This window comes from Anguilla rostrata, chromosome 2 (assembly GCF_018555375.3).
Source record: "Anguilla rostrata isolate EN2019 chromosome 2, ASM1855537v3, whole genome shotgun sequence".
Lineage (NCBI taxonomy): Eukaryota > Metazoa > Chordata > Actinopteri > Anguilliformes > Anguillidae > Anguilla > Anguilla rostrata.
The window spans coordinates 61,126,714-61,149,068 of record NC_057934.1 but is presented as its reverse complement, the minus strand read 5'-3'; the positions used below and the strand labels follow the sequence as shown (position 1 = coordinate 61,149,068).

The 22,355-nt window shown below is 51.0% G+C and overlaps 1 protein-coding gene across 1 annotated transcript in view; it reads right to left on the bottom strand.

Annotated features, from left to right (window-relative positions):
* Nucleotides 1–22,355, bottom strand: part of pkd1a (polycystic kidney disease 1a) — a 105,681-nt gene that overhangs the window by 5,792 nt on the left and 77,534 nt on the right. Inside the window, exons 24-45 of the mRNA XM_064323416.1 lie at nucleotides 21,485–22,123; nucleotides 20,949–21,105; nucleotides 20,225–20,483; nucleotides 19,189–19,321; nucleotides 17,597–17,767; nucleotides 15,982–16,125; nucleotides 15,076–15,286; nucleotides 14,010–14,136; nucleotides 13,364–13,480; nucleotides 13,191–13,240; nucleotides 11,948–12,150; nucleotides 11,052–11,157; nucleotides 10,508–10,623; nucleotides 9,002–9,204; nucleotides 8,213–8,407; nucleotides 6,783–6,922; nucleotides 4,815–4,945; nucleotides 3,426–3,582; nucleotides 2,348–2,473; nucleotides 1,808–1,982; nucleotides 1,072–1,359; nucleotides 564–698 (exon numbers count right to left, since the gene is read on the bottom strand). Of these exons, the coding sequence (XP_064179486.1) occupies nucleotides 564–698; nucleotides 1,072–1,359; nucleotides 1,808–1,982; nucleotides 2,348–2,473; nucleotides 3,426–3,582; nucleotides 4,815–4,945; nucleotides 6,783–6,922; nucleotides 8,213–8,407; nucleotides 9,002–9,204; nucleotides 10,508–10,623; nucleotides 11,052–11,157; nucleotides 11,948–12,150; nucleotides 13,191–13,240; nucleotides 13,364–13,480; nucleotides 14,010–14,136; nucleotides 15,076–15,286; nucleotides 15,982–16,125; nucleotides 17,597–17,767; nucleotides 19,189–19,321; nucleotides 20,225–20,483; nucleotides 20,949–21,105; nucleotides 21,485–22,123 (3,983 nt within the window). The remainder of the gene's footprint in view (nucleotides 1–563; nucleotides 699–1,071; nucleotides 1,360–1,807; nucleotides 1,983–2,347; nucleotides 2,474–3,425; nucleotides 3,583–4,814; nucleotides 4,946–6,782; nucleotides 6,923–8,212; nucleotides 8,408–9,001; nucleotides 9,205–10,507; nucleotides 10,624–11,051; nucleotides 11,158–11,947; nucleotides 12,151–13,190; nucleotides 13,241–13,363; nucleotides 13,481–14,009; nucleotides 14,137–15,075; nucleotides 15,287–15,981; nucleotides 16,126–17,596; nucleotides 17,768–19,188; nucleotides 19,322–20,224; nucleotides 20,484–20,948; nucleotides 21,106–21,484; nucleotides 22,124–22,355) is intronic.

The window sequence follows — 22,355 nt, the reverse complement described above, 5'->3', positions numbered from 1 at the left end:
GTGTCATACAGGTGTGTGCTGTACAGGTGTATTGGGTACAGGTGTGTGTCACACAGGTGTATCCTGTACAGGTGAGTGGTGTATAGGTGTGTGTCATACGGGTGTATTCTGTACAGGTGAGAGGTGTACAGGTGTATTCTGTACAGGTGAGAGGTGTATAGGTGTATTGGGTGCAGATGAGTGCTGTACAGGTGAGAGGTGTACAGGTGTATTGGGTACAGGTGAGAGATGTACAGGTGTATTTGGTACAGGTGAGTGCTGTACAGGTGTACTGGGTACAGGTGAGAGGTGTACAGGTGTATTGAGTACAGGTGTGTGCTGTACAGGTGTATTGGGTACAGGTGTGTGCTGTACAGGTGTATTCTGTACAGGTGTATTGGGTACAGGTGAGTGCTGTACAGGTGTATTCTGTGCAGGTGAGAGGTGTACAGGTGTATTGGGTACAGGTGAGTGGTGTACAGGTGTATTGGGTACAGGTGAGTGCTGTACAGGTGTATTGGGTACAGGTGAGAGGTGTACAGGTGTATTGGGTACAGGTGAGAGGTGTACAGGCGTGTGCGTACCAGATGCCCAGCGTGTGAGTACGCCAGCAGCAGCACCAGCAGCGCCGCGGCTGCAGCCAGCAGCTCCCCGGCAGAGCGGCGCAGGGCCCTCCCGAACACAGCCCACTCCCGCAGGAAGCGCAGCTGCTGCGCGGCCTGCAGAGGGAGGGAGGGAGGGAGAGAGGGGAGAGAGGAGGGGAGGGGAGGGGAGGGGGTTAAATGGGGGAGAGGAGGAATGGAGGGAAACGGTGAAAATTACGTAGAGGGAAGAGTCTAAAGAGCAGGAGTGGAGAGAAGAGGCCCGCAGTGGATCGCAGCACTTAGGGGGACAGTGGCTACACGTTAGTGTCGCGGCTACCTAACTCCACACAACGAGCCCAGAGCACACTGACACCGCGCTTTCATTCATGCCTTTGGCAAGGGCTAGGTCAAAGGTCGGAGCGAACCTCTGGAACGTGTTTCGGAGGTTTGGGCCGGTCTGGAGGTCAGGAGGACGGGGGTGGGGGGATGTGGGGGGCGGCTGACTCACCCTGAGCACCAGCAGGAAAAGCAGCAGCGCGGACAGCTGGGCGAAGGCCTGGCTCTGGAGGGCCAGCGGGTAGAAGTCGGTGAAGGCGCGGCGGCGGCGCAGGTGCGCCTCCCACAGGCGGTCGGCCAGCGCGGCGCGGCTCAGGTGCAGCGCGGCTGCACCCAGGGACAGCGCCAGGCTGCACGCCCCCGCCGCGTTCCACGGCCGCAGGAAGTAGCCGCGCCCTTCCCTGCGGGCCCTCACGCCCTCCCTCACGCAGAAGTACAGCACGAACGCCAGCAGGAACACCTGAGAGAGAGAGAGAGAGAGAGAAAGAGAGGGAGAGGAAGGGTGGAGAGAGCGAGGGGGAGGGAGGGACAGGGGGAGACAGAGAGAGAGAGAGGTGTAGAGGGAGAGAGGGGAGGGGAGAATGAGAGAGGAAGGGTGGGGGAGAGAGGAAGGGTGGGGAGGGCGAGAGGGGGGGAGGTGGAGAGGAAAGAAGATAAGAGAGGGACAATTTTCACTTTCACCACAGCAGGTATTTAAGAACAGCATTGCATGACTGAAAATCATTTTTCTGCAGGTGTGCCCCCTGCACTCTGGCCTAGAACCTTAAATACCATGTCTGGATGTTAAGCATTCTCCTCACACCCATTCTCCGCACAATGCACAGGTTGCCGTGGTGCCCAGTTCCCCTCTGAGGCGAGCGAGCGGTGGGCACATTACCGCGACTGAGAGAGCGGCGGGGGGAAGTTACCGTGAGCAGCAGCAGCAGGTCCAGGCCGGCGCTCAGCCTGTGCTGGATGCAGGTCTTCAGGTCCAGGCTGGACAGCGCCCCCTGGGGGGAGGGGAACTCCAGCAGGAAGGTCAGCACCGCCAGCAGGTCTGTGTTGGTGTTGTAGAGAGAGAACTCCACGAACAGAGCCCGGGTCCTGAACAGGTACACACACACACACACACAGACACACACACCCACATGCAGACACATAGACACATAGACACACACACACAGACACACACACCCACATGCAGACACATAGACACATAGACACACACACATGCACACATACACACATGCACACACACACCCACACACACACAGACATTTACACATGCGCACAGACACAGACACACACTGGTCAGTGATATAGTCTATATTCTACTTTCCCCCCTCCCGAAACATGTCTTAACCTTCCCCCAGCCCCTCTCCATCCCTTTCCCCACCCTCCTCCCACCTCTTCCTCTCCTCCCTTCGCCCCCAGCCTTCTCTCCCCCTCTCCTATCTCTCCATACTCACAGCGAGTCCAGCCACTGGTGTCTCTCCAGGTTTCGGATCACGGACTCTGACGACTCTGCAGACCCCCGCAGGTCCTGGACGTAGCCCCCGCTGTCGTAGATGGAGGCTTGTCCCCAGTGCCACGCCCTGCCAGTGGGAGGGGGGGGGGGGGTTAGGGAGGAGAAGAGGACAGGAGGGGAACAGAGTCTTTCAGTAACAGGGCAATGAGAACGAGGCCCCTAACTGAAATGCCCCACAGTCCCATACAGACCCGACTTGACCCATTGAGTGACATAAGCTACTGCTTAGGGCCACATAGCTGCCAGGGAGGGCCCCAATTATTCTAAAATACACCTTTTATTAATAATGTTAGGGCCCCTCAAGGGCTATGGCTGGCAGTAGTCCCATACCAGGAAGAGAGTGACACTCCTTTAGGAGCACATCTCCCCCCCCCCACTCCCCCCCCAGCCTGTCTCTGTCAGTCGAAGGGCTGGCAGCATCTGACATTCATTTGCACTGAATGTCACTGACGCTGACCTTCAGGAAACGTGATTGTCCTTAATGGCGGCGATTTGCTTCAACGCCGTCCAATCAGTTTCCCCCTTTGTCCCCGCGCCGAACTTTTCCCGCTCGGAGCGCCTGGTTAATTATCCCAGGGGAAATGCCATCGGAAGGCTGCTGTAAACCAGACTGCCTTCCGCAACCTTTAATTAGATGTTCGCAAAGGTAAATCAAATGAGTCTGTGGGCATCCAAAAGAGAAAGCAATTTCGCAAGGCGGACGCAGCTGAACGGACCCAATTTAATTTGTGCTCAGATAAAAAAAAATGAAATTCAGGCAAGTTTCACCCCACTTTTGTTGTAGAAGCACTGAGTGAAAAATTGTCTGGACTCTTGACAATAGCAGCTTATTGGACCGAGCTGGCCAAGTTTGACTGAGACAGTTTGCCCTGTCAGTCTCCTGCAGGTCTTTCTCGCACACACACGCACACACACACACACGCACGCACACGCACACGCACACACACACACACACACGCACACACACACACACACACACACGCACACACACACACACACACAAGCACACACACACTTACCCCGTGGCACCGGCTGGCTTGGCGGTCCAGTTCTGGGTGAGGTTGGATCCCGCCCCTGTCCACCCAAAGCCCACAGTTCTGTTCTCGGGGGCGGAGCCAAAATGAGCGCACCCACCCCAGGAGGAGTCACTAGTCACGTGTTCCATACTGGGACAGCCTATCATAAAGGGCGGAAAGAAAGGTAGAAACCCCTGAGCCAGCAGCAGACTCTCACAGGTTAATGTTGGTGGGGTAAGTGGAACAGAGTAGGAGTCAGGAGCCAGTGAGTACCAACATTATATTACACAGCATTACACCTCCTGACTAAACACGCTCATACTAAAGGTACAGTGGAGGTACATTTTTGTACATTTCTTTAGGAAAATTTCCCAAATGCTTCAGAGGAGAGCACACGCTTGTTAGCCTTGTCCCAGATCGATAGCCGAGGTTACATCTGATGAACGGGATCGGGCATTCCAAATCAGGGAGAAAAAGGGGAAAATGCAACAAAAAAAAACTAACGAAAAAAATAAGTACAAAAACAGAAGTGAGGATTTAGCGTGACACAGGTATCACAGAAGTGCCCCTAAACAAGAGCATCTGGTCAGATAAAGGGTAGCTTTGCGACGTGAGCTATAAGCGCTAATGCAAACTAGCTTCTGCGTGACCAGCGGTTACAGACTCCATTTTGTCTCTCCGGTGCCGATGGCTTGATCAGTCACAGGCTCAAGGCTTAAGATGTGTCAATACTGCCTTACCGGACGTGTCTATACAACAGACGCGTGGGATCTGGATGCAAGCCTTCGCTTAGGACTAAGACGACTGCTCCCTCGTCCAAATTGCTTATTAAGCCCTGTTAAGCTTTAAGATTTATCATTGCGCCCTTTTCACTGCCTCTAAATGCATCTTTCATTTTCAGTTTAGTCCAGCGGTTCAATCCATCTAGCAGAAAGCACATGCAGATGCAGATGCAGATTCTGATTGACATGGACATATGCCCCGGCAACAAGAGCACAAAAACTTGATGAATTTTTTGATGAAGATGAATAGACCAGTAGAACCTTAGTCATTAGTAATGCACTAACAAGATGGAGGTAACCAACCCTGTTCCTGGAGATCTACCATCCTGTAGGTTTTCATTCCAACCCTAATTTGGCACATCTGCTTCTACTAATTAGCAGTTGAACAAGATCTCTGGCTGTTGAATGAGGTGTGTTTCGTTGAGGTTGGACTGAAAACATACAGGAAGTTAGATCTGCAGGAACAGGGCTGGTTACCAATGCACTAAGAGGTTTATGCAGGACTGGCCAAATATGACCCAGGGGAAGCCTCTTCGCAACCAAAGCTCAAAGAGCCGCATTCCCTAAATCCCTGTCCCTATACTCCCCCTCCCCAGCCCCCCATTCTCACCATGACTGGCCCGGATTTGTCGTAGCCGGGGGACCCCCAGGAGCAGGCTGCCGGTCTCTCGCATCAGGGCCTGTCTGTCCAGCAGAAAGGGCAGCAGAGACTGGGACAGCCACGCCCACACCTCCTCCCGCCTGCACACAGAGGCACAGATCACATCAGGCTCATCTGCACTCGACCCGCCTTGCCTGGTGCACATAGGGACACTGGTTACATCAAATCCATTCTCCACTCAACTAACCATGCCTGGCAACAGACACAACAATCACATCTGACGCATCTGTACTCAACTGGTCATGCCTGGCCATGGGAGTGAACGTACCCTTCATGAATGTGCTGACTGAAGCAGTATCCAAAATGAGAAGCTGTTTCATGAGTCATCTGGACAAACATATAGTGATGTTTGCAAACCACTTGTCGCATTTGTATTAGCTTATGAAAAAATGGATTTGACAGTGATAACTAGATAAAAGTGTTAGAAAAAGAAATTAGCTGTGTTTGCTGATGCATTAGAGATTATATGAATTGTAAAGTTATTATTCAGTTAGACAAGTTTGCCAGTTGGACACCTAGCATCTCAATTAATATAGTGTGTCAAAATCCAAAGGTTAAGATGACTGAAGCAGAAAGAAAAAATTAAGTCAGTTGCCGGATGATCTCATTTCATGGGTCAATTTTATTAACCCCAAAATGCATTACATTTATTAAAGAGCAAACAATTACTCTGATACAAATCTTTATACCCTATACCTGAAATAAACTCTTGGTTCCTGTCCACCAATCAGGTGGCAGACAACTGAACGGTCATTCTCAAATCTCAGGATGCAATGTATATGCCATGTGAAAAATGTTTTGTAAGTCTCTCTGGATAAGAGTGTCTGCTAAATGCCTGTAATATAATATAATGTAATGCAATCTACCAGTTTGTTTCAATACTATTGACTTCACTTTCAAGGTCTCCTTTATTGCACAGAATGAGAGCCACATGACCACAGTAAAAGCAATATAAACGTATCCTCCCACTCACCCAGGGAAATGAAATGCAATATAAAATAAAATCACAAAAAAATGAAACCACTCCAAAAAAAGAAAACCAAATGGAAAACAAGAACATGAACTAAATAAGAGGCAAATGCACACACAACCACATCTACAGTGAATGGTCCATCTTACCGAGACTTCAAAATAAATGAGAAAATAACTCAATTTGCAGAAGAAGAATCATTTGATGTTCATGTGCAAATTCGCTTAGACCCACACACTCGGAAGCTCTTCACACAGCTTTGATTTCAAACCAAATCCCCTCTCTGGGCAAGCTTAACATCCCAGAAATGGAGCTTATTAATGTCTGCTGAACTGGGTTTCCATAGCGCCCAAAGAAGTTTTGACTTTCTCGCTCGTATTTTAGTGAGTTTAATTTGAATCAGGCAATTTACTGTACGATTATAAGTTATAATTACGTCATAAATTAAAATTTTCACAGAACCATGAAAAACTATAATATAATATAATATATGACCTACAGGTAATATTCATAAATATTCATATTTCTTGGAGCATTTGAAGAAATGACATTAGCACTGTAAAAAAAAAAAACTGCAGGGATTGTGAAGGTTTTTAATGAAATCTGCTGCTTCAGCAGTCTTCTCTAAAACAGTTTCCTCACTTCCCCTGTCCTCATTCCCCATAACTTCCAGGCCATTCATAATTTAGAACCATGTCTTAAGATGTCCGACCTGCAATACGCGGCACGCTTGAACGCGACACGTTTAAAACGGCGTCGCAAGACTGAGAGCCCCACAAGACCCGCAAATTAACAATTAATTTGTGTAATTTTTAGAACTGAAGTTGTTCCGCTCTGGCAGTTGATGTTCTTGTAGACTTGCTCTGTTGAAAACGCGGGTACACGCGTGTGACTCTGTGACGTCTCCAGCGCGTGTACCAGCGTTCGCCCCGACCACGTGACCGTACCTGGCGATGCTGTTGAAGTCCGGCGTGTGGAGGCGGAGCCGCAGCTGACTGCGCAGCTGCAGACTGTGTGCGTCCCGGCTGGAGTCTGCGTAGTTCATCAGCAGCACCACCAGCAGGAACAGCATGTACAGCAGGAAGTTCTGTCAGCAGCACAACGGACGGGTCAGAGAGGGCAGGGTGAGCGTTACTGAGCGTGTGCGCAGTGAGTGAGTGTATGAATGAGACACACTCCTACCTTCAGCATGGTGTGCAGTGTGTGTATAGTGTAAATGTGTGTATATAGTACAGTGTGCAGTGAGTGTATAGCGTAGTGTCTGTATAGTGTACAGTGTGTATAATGAAGTGTGTGTAGTGTACAGTGTGTAAAATGTAGTGCATAGTGTTTGAGAGACACACTCTCCTACCTTCAGCATGGTGTGCAGTGTGTGTATAGTGTTCAGTGTGTATATAGTACAATGTGCAGTGAGTGTATAGTGTACAGTGTGTATAATGTAGTGTGTGTATAGTGTACAGTGTGTATAGTGTAGTGCATAGTGTTTGAGAGACACACTCTCCTACCTTCAGCATGGTGTGCAGTGTGTGTATAGTGTTCAGTGTGTATATAGTACAGTGTGCAGTGAGTGTATAGTGTACAGTGTGTATAATGTAGTGTGTGTATAGTGTACAGTGTGTATAGTGTAGTGCATAGTGTTTGGGACACAAGCTCTCCTACCTTCAGCATGGTGTGCAGTGTGTGTATAGTGTTCAGTGTGTATATAGTACAGTGTGCAGTGAGTGTATAGTGTACAGTGTGTATAATGTAGTGTGTGTACAGTGTGTATAGTGTTTGAGACACAAGCTCTCCTACCTTCAGCATGGAGTGCAGTGTGTGTATAGTGTTCAGTGTGTATATAGTACAGTGTGCAGTGAGTGTATAGTGTACAGTGTGTATAATGTAGTGTGTGTATAGTGTACAGTGTGTGTAGTGTAGTGCATAGTGTTTGAGAGACAAGCTCTCCTACCTTCAGCATGGTGTGCAGTGTGTGTATAGTGTACAGTGTGTATAGTGTAGTGTCTGTATAATGTAATGTGTGTATAATGTGTAGTGTGTATAGTGTACAGTGTGTATAGTGTTTGAGACACAAGCTCTCCTACCTTCAGCATGGAGTGCAGTGTGTGTATAGTGTTCAGTGTGTATATAGTACAGTGTGCAGTGAGTGTATAGTGTACAGTGTGTATAATGTAGTGTGTGTATAGTGTACAGTGTGTGTAGTGTAGTGCATAGTGTTTGAGAGACAAGCTCTCCTACCTTCAGCATGGAGTGCAGTGTGTGTATAGTGTTCAGTGTGTATATAGTACAGTGTGCAGTGAGTGTATAGTGTACAGTGTGTATAATGTAGTGTGTGTATAGTGTACAGTGTGTATAGTGTTTGAGAGACAAGCTCTCCTACCTTCAGCATGGAGTGCAGCACACGCACTTTGCGCGCCTCCTCCCGGGCCTGGAACAGGGCGAATCCCTGGGGCGGCCGCACCCTGGGGATGCGCTGGCTGATGTGCTCCACGCGGGGGCTCTCCACCAGCACGTCCTGCTCCTCCGGCCGGAGCCTCCGCACCACCAGGGCGAAGTACAGACCCTCCAACAGCACCTGCACAGAGAAGCATTACACCTGTATCCCTCCACCTGCAGACAGCATGACACCTGTATCCCTCCACCTGTACAGAGCACACACTAAAGAGCCCTTACACCTGTATCCCTCCACCTGTACAGAGCACACACTAAAGAGCCCTTACACCTGTATCCCTCCACCTGTACAGAGCACACACTAAAGAGCCCTTACACCTGTATCCCTCCACCTGTACAGGCACACTAAAGCCTACACCTGTATCCCCACCTGTACAGAGCACACACTAAAGAGCCTTACACTGTATCTCCACCTGTAAGGCACGCACTAAAGAGCCCTTACACCTGTATCCTCCACCTGTACAGAGCACACACTAAAGAGCCCTTACACCTGTATCCCTCCACTGTAGAGCACACACTAAGAGCATACACTGTATCCTCCACCTGTACAGAGCACACACTAAAGAGCCCTTACACCTGTATCCCTCCACCTGTACAGAGCACACACTAAAGAGCCCTTACACCTGTATCCCTCCACCTGTACAGAGCACACACTAAAGAGTCCTTACACCTGTATCCCTCCACCTGTACAGAGTGTACTCCAGAGAGAGGCCAGTACCTTCAGGGGCTCCAGGATGAAGAAGGAGGCCAGGAAGCTGCTGATGACCGAGATGAGCCACATGAGAGCCACCTTCTCACTGAAGCCCAGGCCCAGCCACACCGCCAGGCCGCTGGACAGCGCCAGCACTGCCCAGCTGCCCAACAGCGCCGCCTGGCCACACCAGGGGGGAAACCGCCGCTGCCGACACACGTCCGCCATTACTGTAGGAGAGGGAGAGGGAGTGAGGAGGAGAGAGGGAGGGGGGAGAGAGAGGGAGAGGGAGGAGAGGGGAGAGGAGAGGAGAGAGAGGGGAGAGGAGGGGGAGAGAGGGGAGAAGAGGAGGAGAGAGAGGAGGGAGGGAGGGGGAGAGGGAGAGGGAGAGGAGGGGGAGAGAGAGGTAGGGAGAGGTGGGGAGAGAGGAGAGGAGGAGAGAGGGAGGGGAGGAGAGAGGAGAGAGGGGGAGAGAGAGGGTAGGGAGAGGGGGGGAGAGAGGGAGAGGGAGAAGGAGGGAGGGAGAGAGAGGTAGGGGAGAGGGAGGGGGGGAGAGAGGGAGAAGGATGGAGAGAGTGGAGAGAAAGGGATTGGGGAGATTGAATGAGAGATTAAGATTACAGTAATAATATTAATATCATTAACTTGGTTCTCATTGGTTTCAATGTGTTCTCGCTGCTGTTTTGTTTATGTACAACGTTCAACTTATTGGCAATGTTTCCAATATTAATTTCATGCTAATTCAGTGTTATTAACTGAACTGAATTGAGAGAGACGCAGAGCTGAAATGGAGAGGATGTGTCAGGTGGGCCAATCTGTGTGAAATACAGAACACGCACTTAGCTGCCCACAACTGAGCACTGCTAAGTGCTCTCAGCCTCTAATCTGTGTGAAAGACGAGACATACCCGTAGCATTGCTCAGGTGCTCAAGTGAGGTCAGGTAAGTGCTCAGGTGTGGACAGGTAAGCACTCTTTTGTGAGCAGTTAAATGCTCAGATGTGAGCAGGTAAGAGATCAGGTATGAGCAGGTAAGTGCTCAGCTTTGAGCAGGTAAGTGCTCAGGTGTGAGCAGGTAAGTTCTCAGGTATGAGCAGGTAAGTGCTCAGGTATGAGCAGTTAAGTACTCAGGTGTGAGCAGGTAAGTGCTCAGGTATGAGCAGGTAAGAGCTCAGGTGAGAGCAGGTAAGTGCTCAGGTGTGAGCAGGTAAGAGTTCAGGTGTGAGCAGTTAAGTACTCAGGTGTGAGCAGGTAAGTACTCAGGTGTGAGCAGGTAAGTACTCAAGTGTGAGCAGGTAAGTGCTCAGGTGTGAGCAGGTGAGTGCTCAGATGTGAGCAGGTAAGTACTCAAGTGTGAGCAGGTAGAGTCATAGCAGTATAAGCCAGGTGAGAGAAGCTCAGGTGAGAGCAGGTAAGTGCTCAGGTGTGAGCAGGTAAGTGCTCAGGTGTGAGCAGGTGAGTGCTCAGATGTGAGCAGGTGAGTGCTCAGATGTGAGCAGGTAAGTACTGAGGTGTAGGCAGGTACACACTCTCACCTGTGCGGGACGTGAAGGCGGTCTTGGGCGGGTCCCTCCTCACGGCCCCGGGGGGAAGAGGTTCATTCAGCTTCTGGAGGAGGATCACTTCCGTCTTATCCCCGAAAATACTGGACCTGCCCACCGTGGACAAAGAGGGGGTTACACATCTGTCCTGGGACACACACTCGACCACTTGTATTACAATCAGTGTATTAGCTAGAACAACAGTGAATTTGCACAGTTAGGACATCAGTCAAATTTTACAGTTAGATCATCGAATTTTCATAATTAGAACCTCAGTGAATTTTAATGAGTAGAACATCAGTAAACTGGATCATCAGTGAACGTGCAGGGCATCTGCCTGCTGAGGAATCTGTCTTAGAAGGCACCAGTCACGTTTCCATATCCACACCGCGCAAATTCATCGATATGCAAGTCCAACTGAAAGGCTGTATTCACTGCACTCCAGGCCCCCGCTGATGCTCAGAGCCTAAAGACTGGTGGGGGCCTGTGAAGGAGACAGCGCCCCCTGCAGGCTGCCGTCGGCGTTCTCCACACTCACAGGTCTGCCATCTCGCTGTCCGTCTGCGAGAAGAACTGCTGGGGGTCGCAGAGGCGGGACACCTGCAGCTGCCCGTCCGCCAAGATGCGCTTGATCAGATCCTCGTCTGCGATAGGGGGGGGGGGGGGGGGGAGGAGAGGAGGGGGAGGGAGAGAGGAAAGGGGGAGGGGGGTGAGAGAGGAGTGAGGGGGGGTTAAGTTCAACCAGAGGGCTGCAGTTTGAAATCCCCCCTGCAGGTGAGTCACAGCTACCCTGGAGAACATCACCATGTCCAATATCCAGCTGTATTAATGACTAATGTGTAAACCACCCTGAGCATAGGAGTCTGCTGAAGAGAGTCACACAGAGTGGACTGAGAGAGAGAGAGAGAGGGGGGGTGAGGGAGGAGGAGAGAGGGAGGGAGACAGTAGACAGGAGAGGGAAGGAGGCACAGTAGGCAGATGGTGGGAGGTAGAGTAGACAGAGAGAAGAGAGAGGGAGGAGACAGTACACAGAGATGGAAGGAGACAGAGTGAGATAGAGGAGAGAGAGAGAGAGAGGCGCTCACCCCGTGGGCTGTATTCATTTCAGTTCAAATTTATCAGCATGACTAACCGATTTCGTTGCCAAGGGACGGAATGAAACCAGGTGTAAAAAAGCACAAAAACCAATCATCTACACACCACAAAATAAATAAGCCATCTCATGTGAACTCCCAACCTGCCGTCTCTGCAGATAACTTCAACAAGTAAATTTCTGTAGCTGTGCTTCAGAGAGTCTGTTCAAAGCCAGTCTGGCCCAGTGCAGGAGCGCACATTCCAACAGCAGGTCCTCCTTGGGCTTCATGGCACATTCAGTTGCGTGTAAATGTACCTGCAGGCCATTTTTCGGGCTTTAGAAATGTCGATCTGTGGTACCTGAGGAGGTGAAGTACTTGTTCCTGTGGGAGTAGGCGACCGCCTCCTCTTCCTCGGGGCTCAGGGCCATGTCCACCCCCAGGTGCCGGCTGCCCTGACCCCTCTTCAGTCGGGGCAGCGCCGCCCCCACCAGCGCTGGGTCACTCAGCAGGTCCGGCCAGTTCCCCGTCCGCTCCCTGTCCCCCACGCCCCACCGCTGCAGGCTACAGAGGGAGAGAGGAATGGGGGTTAGGGCACAGTGCTACTGAACACAGCACCTACACACTCTTTACTCTGTACGGGATGTAAGGACAGCTCTACTGAACACAGCACCTACACACTCTTTACTCTGTACGGGATGTAAGGACAGCTCTACTGAACACAGCACCTACACACTCTTTACTCTGTACGGGATGTAAGGACAGCTCTACTGAACACAGCACATACACACTCTTTACTCTGTACGGGATGTAAGGACAGCTCTACTGAACACAGCACCTACACACTCTTTACTCTGTACGGGATGTAAGGACAGCTCTACTGAACATAGCACATACACACTCTTTACTCTGTACGGGATGTAAGGACAGCTCTACTGAACACAGCACCTACACACTCTTTACTCTGTACGGGATGTAAGGACAGCTCTACTGAACACAGCACCTACACACTCTTTACTCTGTACGGGATGTAAGGACAGCTCTACTGAACATAGCACCTACACACTCTTTACTCTGCAGAGGATATAGAATATAAATACAACTGAAAGAATAATCAAAGGAATGCAAAAAAAAAACACTAAGAAAAGAGCAACAACAAAAACACTCAAACAGAAGTGCTCACTTGTAACAAGGCTCCTTCCAGCTCAAGTTAAGAGTTCTTAAGTACAACAAAGACGAACTCTGACTTCAACACATCATGTTCTTTGCACAAACAAATGGCACAAGCGTACAATGAATATCAATTCGTAAACCTCGCGTCAAATCTCAAATACAGAGTCATGCACAAGGTATAATCCCTTTTTCATATTCATGAGCTACACTCCTGTACACCTCTCCCTGTACTAGGGCTTAAGCCTATCAAGGGTAGGTTTTTTGGAATGTTTTTTTTTTTTTTTCAAAATTCAAAGTCAGAGTTGTATAACTCCAGAAATCCATCCAGTAGTGATTATTATCGGCATCAGAATGTTCGGTTGAGAACACTCTAATCGTGTGTTTATGAATGTGCCTGTCTGCAGAGGGTCCTGTGGTAGGGGTGAGCTCACCTCTTTGTCGACGGAGTCGGCAGGTCTATGTTGGTCTCCTCGGAGTACGTCTGGAGAGAGACAGACAGGGGGAGGAGTTAACGGCTGTCGTCGGGGGCGTGTCCGAAGAGCGAGGGAGCGATCGATTGAGGGGTCTGGCGGCCCACGGCGTTCTGCGGGACGCGGTCACGCACCTCTCCGGGGACACCGTTTAAGATGAGGAAGGAGCTGCCTGCCATGGAGTTGTCCAGGATGTCGTCAATTTCCAGTGACTCCTGATCCACCTGGGGAGGCAGCTGCTCCACTGACACCTGGATGCACATGCACACACACACACACACACACACACATACACACATGCGTGCCCACACACACACACACACATACACACATGCGTGCACACACACACACACACACACACACACATGCACACGCACACGCACGCACAGACGCACACGCATGCACACATGCATACATGCGTACACACACACACACACACACGCACACATACACGCAGGCATGCACGGACACACACACATGCACGCATGCATGCGCACACACACACACGCACACACACACACAATGAAAAAGAGAACAAGTCTCTCAGCGGCCACTCAACATTATAATAAAAGCAGAAAGCACGCAAACATTCACTGTCATTTAATGTCAGATTTAATAGCAATTTAACAGCTTCTTTCAACAGCTGCTCCAGTCAAGTGATTAGCAAGCGTCTGGGCTGTGATCCTCCATTCTTTTTCCATCATATTAAAAATCTCTAGGCTTCACTAAAAGGAAGGTACACAGACATCAAATCCACACTGCATGAAATGGGAGCCTGACCTTGCTGCGGGCCATCCTGAAGAGACACAGCACCAGCAGGTAGAGAGGGTACACCACCATGCAGCTGACCAGTCCCGCCGCCAATGTCTCCCCGCTGACCGTGGCCAGCCTGGACACTGCTGCAGAGCTGCAACCACACGGCACGACAGGTCAGAGCCAGCGCCCTCTGCGCTGTAATGTCCTGTACAATTACTAACCCAACCCATATTCACTATCTCACTAACTCACTAATTCACTCACTCAATCACTCATAATCTCACTCACTATCTCACGCACTCACTCACAATCTCACTCACTCATTCACCCACTCACTCACACACTCATAATCTCACCCACTCACTCTCTGATTCACTCACTCACTCATAATCTCACTCACGCATTCACAATCTCACTCAGTCACTATGTAACTCACTCACTCACTCATTCACTCACTCACTATCTCACTCACTCAATGGCTCACTCATCCACCCATTCACCCACTTACTATCTCAGTCACACTCACTCACCCACTCGCTCACTGACTCTCTCACTCACTCTTTCCCCTGGTGGAATCATATTGCCAGCATCATGAATATAGCCTGCGTCTCCAATGTTTTGACATTTTAGTTTAACACACATTTTGAACCCTAAATGATTAAACCATAATGCCCCTTGGTAAACAGAATATATAAGCAGTTTTTGAGAATTCCACTTTTTGCTGAAACAAGGTTAATGCACCACAGCACTGATATTTGCTAACATTCACTCCCACTCTCCCACTCAGCCACTCAGAATTATTTATGAATTTTCCCTTTTTCACATCCAGACCAACATTATCCCATTCCAAATTTCCGGGGTATTTATTTTATTATGTGTAATAAGCACATATCAGGCCTGGCCTTGAATACCCCAAATGGATCTGCTTCCAATGTCCTTCCTCATCCAACTTCATTACATAACATTCACAGCATTGAATTACCATGCAAAACAGCTTCAAACTGTCAGTCACTTCTCCCGTACTCTCTCACAGCAAAAACAATCCAATTACACCACCCCCAAACCCCGCCCCCGCCCTTATTGGCCGTACCTCCTGGTCCTGTCGACCACGGTCGCGTACCACACGGCGTTGGCCAGCAGGGAGAGGTGCAGCAGCACGGAGCAGCAGGTCGCCCTCTGCAGGCGGGTGAAGGGACTGCGGGGCGGGCGGTCCCACAGAGACAGCCAGATGTGACTCTCGGACACGGATCGCTGCAGCTCCCAGGAGAGGAGGCGGGGCAACTGCCGAAGCTCCGCCTCCGCTGGGAACGAGCAACAGAGAGAGAGAGAGAGAGAGAGAGAGAGAGAGGGAGATATGAGAGGGAGAAAGGGAGAAAGAGAAGAAGAGAGAGAGAGAGAGCGGGAGAGGGAGGGACAGATTGATATGAGAGAAAGAAGAAGAGAGATACAGATAGAAAGACAGGTAGGAATAGACAGAGAAAGAGAGGGATGGACAGATAAGATAGAGACAGATAGAGAGTAAGAATAAGAGAATAAGAAGGAGAGAGGGAGATGTATGAGCAAGAGAGAGTTAAAGTGATAGAGAGAGCAAATGTGACACCTTGTTTTCGGCTGTCCTCACCGAGTGAGACCCCGTGTGATGTATTGTGTGGAAAGAATGTGATGTGAGCCACAGTGAATGCACCGCAGATGACGGCCTTGTTTCTGTAAAGCTCTGTTTCATGAAAACACGAAAACTGGCTTTATGCTCCAATGAGAAAGAGCAGTCTTTCAGACAACTGACCTTCCCCGGGCTAAAACACATTCATATTTTTACTGTCTTGAAAAACAACAGCAAAATGGAAATATTTTCTATATGCTTTCTAATACAGATAAGTGTACTTTCTTTCAGTGCATTAATATGATTAAGTATAGATGTTATCTATGTGCTCGGTCTTCCTATGGTGGCCTTGACAGATGCGAGTGTGCTTGTACAGGACAGGTCGGCAGAGCTTACCAGAAGCTTCCACCTCTATCTCCACCCTCCCGTCCGTCTTCTCGTTGTCAACGGACAGCCACTCCTCCACCAGGAAGTAATAGGAGCTTCCGGTCTGCAGGTCCTTCACCAGCACATACTGCAGCCTCCATGCAGGACTGAGGCCTAGGGGCAGGAGAGACAGGGACCATTCCGTCAGGCACCTGGATACGGCCTGGACACTGACTCAACACTGACTCAGCACTGACTCAACACTGCCTCAGAACTGACTCAGCACTGAATCAACACTGCCTGCACACTGCCTCAGAACTGACTCAGCACTGAATCAACACTGCCTGCACACTGCCTCAGAACTGACTCAGCACTGACTCAACACTGACTCAGCACTGACTCAACACTGCCTCAGAACTGACTCAGCACTGACTCAACACTGACTCAACACTGACTCAGCACTGACTCAACACTGCCTGCACACTGCCTCAGAACTGACTCAGCACTGAATCAACACTGACTGCACACTGACTCAGAACTGACTCAGAACTGAATCAACACTGCCTGCACACTGACTCAGAACTGACTCAGCACTGACTGTACCTGTCTACCCACAGAACACAACACTCTTGCTCTCTCTACCACCAACACAGCTCAACAATATGACCCTTCCCTCCACACAAGCTGTGTGCCTCTATCTTAACACTATGACCCTTTCCCCCGACAGAACCCAACACTGTCACCCCTTCTCCAGTAGTACCTAACATTTTGTCCCTCTCTACTAACAGAACCCAGCACAGTGTCCCTCTCTCCCAGCACAGTGTCCCTCTCTCCTAACAGAACCCAGCACAGTGTCCCTCTCTCCTAATAGAACCCAGCACAGTGTCCCTCTCTCCCATCACAGTGTCCCTCTCTCCTAGCACAGTGTCCCTCTCTCCCAGCACAGTGTCCCTCTCTCCTAATAGAACCCAGCACAGTGTCCCTCTCTCCCAGCACAGTGTCCCTCTCTCCTAACAGAACCCAACACAGTGTCCCTCTCTCCCAACAGTGTCCCTCTCTCCCAACAGTGTCCCTCTCTCCCAGCACAGTGTCCCTCTCTCCTAACAGAACCCAGCACAGTGTCCCTCTCTCCTAACAGAACCCAGCACAGTGTCCCTCTCTCCCAGCACAGTGTCCCTCTCTCCTAATAGAACCCAGCACAGTGTCCCTCTCTCCCAGCACAGTGTCCCTCTCTCCTAACAGAACCCAGCACAGTGTCCCTCTCTCCCAGCACAGTGTCCCTCTCTCCTAATAGAACCCAGCACAGTGTCCCTCTCTCCCAGCACAGTGTCCCTCTCTCCCAGCACAGTGTCCCTCTCTCCCAGCACAGAGTCCCTCTCTCCCAGCACAGTGTCCCTCTCTCCCAGCACAGTGTCCCTCTCTCCCAGCACAGAGTCCCTCTCTCCCAGCACAGTGTCCCTCTCTCCCAGCACAGTGTCCCTCTCTCCCAGCACAGTGTCCCTCTCTCCTAATAGAACCCAGCACAGTGTCCCTCTCCCCCAGCACAGTGTCCCTCTCCCCCAGCACAGTGTCCCTCTCTCCCAGCACAGTGTCCCTCTCTCCCAGCACAGTGTCCCTCTCTCCTGCAGCAGGCTCGGGGGTGCACCCTTGTTGTCGTGCCAGACGCGGATCTTCCACACGCTGCCCAGGCTGGTATCCGTGGCAATGTGGAAGATGTCCAGGCCGTTCCGGGCGAAGGCGCCGGTGCTGTCCAGGTGGCGGTGCCCGCTGCGGCTCTCCCTGCCGTACAGGCTGATGCCCACGTGGGCCGTGGTGCCTGTAAGGGGGGGGGGGGGGGGGGCAAAGGAGGGTTAGGGTGTGGCACATTTAACCTACACCTACAGCAGGTGCCCCTTGCCCTGCTAGTCCAGCATTTAATTGGCCAGTTTTTCCAAATGCTGGGTCTGATTTGTTTGATTTTAAAATGACGACAAAAACCAAGAGTTGGGGTCCCTGTTCCATAGCAACAACACGATCAATACAGGCTGATGTGCGCTGCTCTCAGCTCCAAATACATTACGTCCTGCGATTAAATCCTAAACCAGCTGTTTGCTTTCAGGGTCAGTCGCTGTTCAAACATCCCATTATTCCCTGAGATCAAATATTCAAGTAATCCCACCACACATGCAACCCACAAGCCCAGTATGACTCTCTGGGTCTCTGAGCGTAAATAATGACTAACTCACTGCAAGGAGATCCACTTCAGCCTCCAGGCAGGAAACGAAATAATATCGCGGAGTTATCTGTTATTATTTAACAGAATTATCAGTAATTTTCAGCAGTACTCTTGGGCCCTCTTCCGTGAATATCAATTAGAAAAAAAGAACGAAAATAAAAACATCTCCAGATTTTTTTCCCTTCCTTGTGCTGATTAACACGTTGCCAAGAGTGAGTAATGCTCTCACCATGATCTCACGACTGGAAAAATCAAACATTTGGTCTCACCCTTGCATGACAATATAAATGGCGAAAGACAAAACAAAGCAAGAGTATGTGCAACTGAAATGTTGGTGCTGATTAATTCCTTTCACTGGGCCTGCTTCAGTTTGCCCTCTGAGCTCCCACTCTCCCATTCCACTTCTGTAAGCCAGCTGGTCCCTCACCACCCCCCCCTCCCCACACCCTGTGACCCCCCTGCTTCTGAACACCGCCCTCTGCTATGCTCCCTTGCTCTACCCTCCCACCCAGCCCCTGCAGCCCATCTACTCCATGGCCACAAACTCAAACTCCACCCACACGACCCATATGGCCCAGCCCATCTTACCTTACACTCCACCCCCTGACCAGCATGCCCTGGTCTTACTCTCGTATCCTCAGACTCTACCCATGTGCCCCACATCGCCCCAACCCTCCCACCCTTAGACTCTGCACTCCATGATCCACCTGCTCCAAGGACTCGCCCTCACACCCTGAAACTCCACCCACATGACCACAGGGTCTCGCCCTCCTGACCAAAAGACTCCACCCCTGTGGCCCACCTGCTCCATGGCCTCGCCCTCACACCCTCAAACTCCGCCCACATGACCCACATTGCCCCGCCCTCATGCCCTAGCTCCCCCCTGACCCACCTGCTCCTGGCCCGCCTCCACCTGACCCACCTGACCACAGGTCCGTCCTCCGCCCCCGTGCCCCGCTCCATGGTCGCTCAACCCCTGCCACCACTCGCTAGCTAGAACCAGGACCGTCCTATAACCGCGCAGAGCGGCACCACGGCGGCCCGCCGCAGGTCCAGCTGGTCCAGCTTGTGCAGGACGGCGGCCGCCACCGCGTAGCAGACCAGCCCCACCGCGCAGGTGAGCAGCACCACCAGGCTGAGGCCCGACGATCGGTTCTGCAACACCGGCAGAGAGGGGAGGAGAACGCGTCAATGTGAGATAGGAGTGAGTGTGTGTGTGTGTGTGCGTGTGTGTGCGTGTGTGCGTGTATGTGCGTACGTGCGCATGCGAGCGCGTGTGTGTATAAAGGTATACAGGTATACGCAGGTGCGTAAAAGTATATACACAGGTGTATAAAGGTATTCAGGTATATACACAGGTGTGTAAAGGTACACAGGCATATATACAAGTGTGTAAAGGTACACAGGTATCATGCACAGGTGTGTAAAGGTATACAGGTATATACACAAGTGTGTACAGGTATACAGGTATATGAGCATGAGTGTATAGGTATACAGGTATATACACAGGTGCGTAAAGGTATTCAGGTATATATACAGGTGTATGGTAACAGGTAATACACAGGTGGTAAGGTATATATACAGGTGATTAAAAATACACAAGTATATACACAGGTGTGTAAAGGTACACAAGTATATACACAGGTGTGTAAAGGTAAACAGGTATATACACAGGTGTGTAAAGGTATACATGCATCATGCACAGGTGTGTAAAGGTATACAGGTATCATGCACAGGTGTGTATAGGTATACAGGTGTGTACAGGTAGACAGGTATACAAACAGGTGTGTAAAGGTGTATAAACAGGTGTGTAAAAGTATACAGGTATATACACAGGTGAGTAAATGTATACAGGTATATGAGCATGAGTGTATAGGTATACAGGTTTATATATACAGATGTGTAGTGGTATAGAGGTATATATACAGGTGTGTATAGGTATACAGGTATATACACAGGTGTGTAAAGGAATACAGGTATATACACAGGTGTGTAAAGGAATACAGGTATATATACAGGTGTGTATAGGTACACAGGTATATGCACAGGCACACTCACAGGCACGATGAACTGCACGGACTCCGGCGGGACGAACAGGCTGGCGGCGAAGGAGGTGAGGTGCTGCGTGACGCAGACGGCGCGGTCGGCCGTGGTCTCGGCCAGGGGCACCATGCCGTCCGTGCGCCACACCCTGTCGCTCTCGCTGAAGTACTGGCAGAGCGAGGAGAACACGCCCACCTCCAGCCGCACGCCGGGGGAGCCCGCGCCGCACCCCGTCGACACGTTCACGTAGTAGTCCAGCGTGGTGTCATGTGACCTGCGGGAGACACGGGCTGCGTCAGGGACGCGCAGCCAATGACGTGTGCACTGTGGACGAACCCCTGATGACATCAGGCAGACAGCTACTGAACGTTGCCCAAATCTCCCTCATTATGTGTCTTTCCCAAATTCCCTCATTATGTGTGTCTGCCAAATTCCCTCATTATGTGTGTCAGATTAATTTCACCCCAATACCCCAGGGTACTGGGAAGTTACAGGCAGAGTGGGGACCTATGTTTTCTCCTTCAGTTTCAGCAGAAAAGCTCTTTCTGTTACCATGGAGATAGAGGAGAACCTAGGATATGATCTCCAGTGTCAGTTTGGAGATTGTCACAATGGAGACCAGAACTGGGTCTATGTTGTCTCCACCACTTTCAGTTGAGGATCGCTTGGTGTTACCGTGGCGACCGAGCTGGACCTATGCTAACTCCTCCGATTTCTGCCGAGGAGCTCGGGGCCTTACTGTGGAGAAACGAAGAAGGTGTAGAGCTTGTGGTCCAGGCCATTGAGCATGCTCTGACTGATGTGCTTCCTCTGGCTGCAGTTGTACTCGTTGGGCCAGGCGGAGTCGTGCAAGTAGGCATCGATGGAGGGGTCCTCCTCAGTCTCCTCAGGGCCATCTGCAGGAGGGAGGGTGGCAGTGCATTACAGCCCTGAGCTGGCTCTAAGTCTAAGAGGTTGAGCTGCAACTCCAGACCTAGAGCTACAGCCTCTGAGTACTGTTAGTTTGACCAAGAAATTCATACATTCAAGGGTCCAAGTTCTTCACTCAGTGAGATTACAGATTAGAAATAAGGACACATGCAGATTCTGCAATCTTGTTTACTTTAGCTGTGATATACTGTTGAAGTAAACACGATTTAAATAAAATGTGTATGTGCAAAATAAGTAGTGCATTCTGTTTGTTCACAAAGCCAAAATCTACCAGTCAGACCCAGCTCTAGCATGCGTTTACTCGCTGAGACGGCGCCGCCCCCTGCTGGGCAGGAGGCCCCTTACCGTCACCGTCGAGCGGGCTGAAGGAGAGCCGGACGTGGAGGCCGGCGTGGCGGTTGGTGTTGCCGGCGCTGACCTTGACGATGACGGAGCTGCAGTGGCTGACGTTGGCGGCCCCCGCCAGCAGCCGCTCGGGCGCGGCGTGGGCGTGGGCGTGGGCGCTGTTGTTGGCCACGGTGACGGTGATGGCCTGGCTGTCGTCCAGCCGGGCGATGGGGATCTGGGCGCCGCTCTCCGTCTGGAACTCCATGGAGGCCACCTCGGTGGACACGGTGTAGTTGCTGACGTAGTTGAAGGGGAAGGGGTTGGACTCCACCTGGAAGAGCAGCTGCACCACGCGCGACACGTGGCCCAGGCTGCCGTTGAAGGCCGGCGGGATGCTGAAGAGGCAGTCGCCGCCGTCGCGGTAGCACAGCAGGCTCTGCGGGTCGGCCCGCTTGCCCGTGGCCGTCATCTTGGTGCAGCGCAGCACCAGCGCCTCCTCGTTGAGCACGCGCGAGGCCATCAGGATGCGCATCAGCTCCGACGACAGGTTGTAGGCCTTGGCCGCCACGCGCAGCGGCTGCAGCTCGCTCAGCGCCGACAGCTTCTCCTCCGGCTCCGGCTCGGGAGGGGACTGGCTCACCTGGTGGATCAGGTCACCTGAGGGAGGCGGCAGGGTAAGCATCATCATCATCATCATCATCATCATCAACATCTACATCATCATCTTCATCATCATACATTATCATTATCTCCATCATCTACATCTTCATCATGACTATCATCATCATCACTATCATTGTCAATGTCATCAGAACCATCATCATCATTACCATCACCATCATCATCAATATCACTATCATCAACGTCATCAGCACCATCATCATCATTA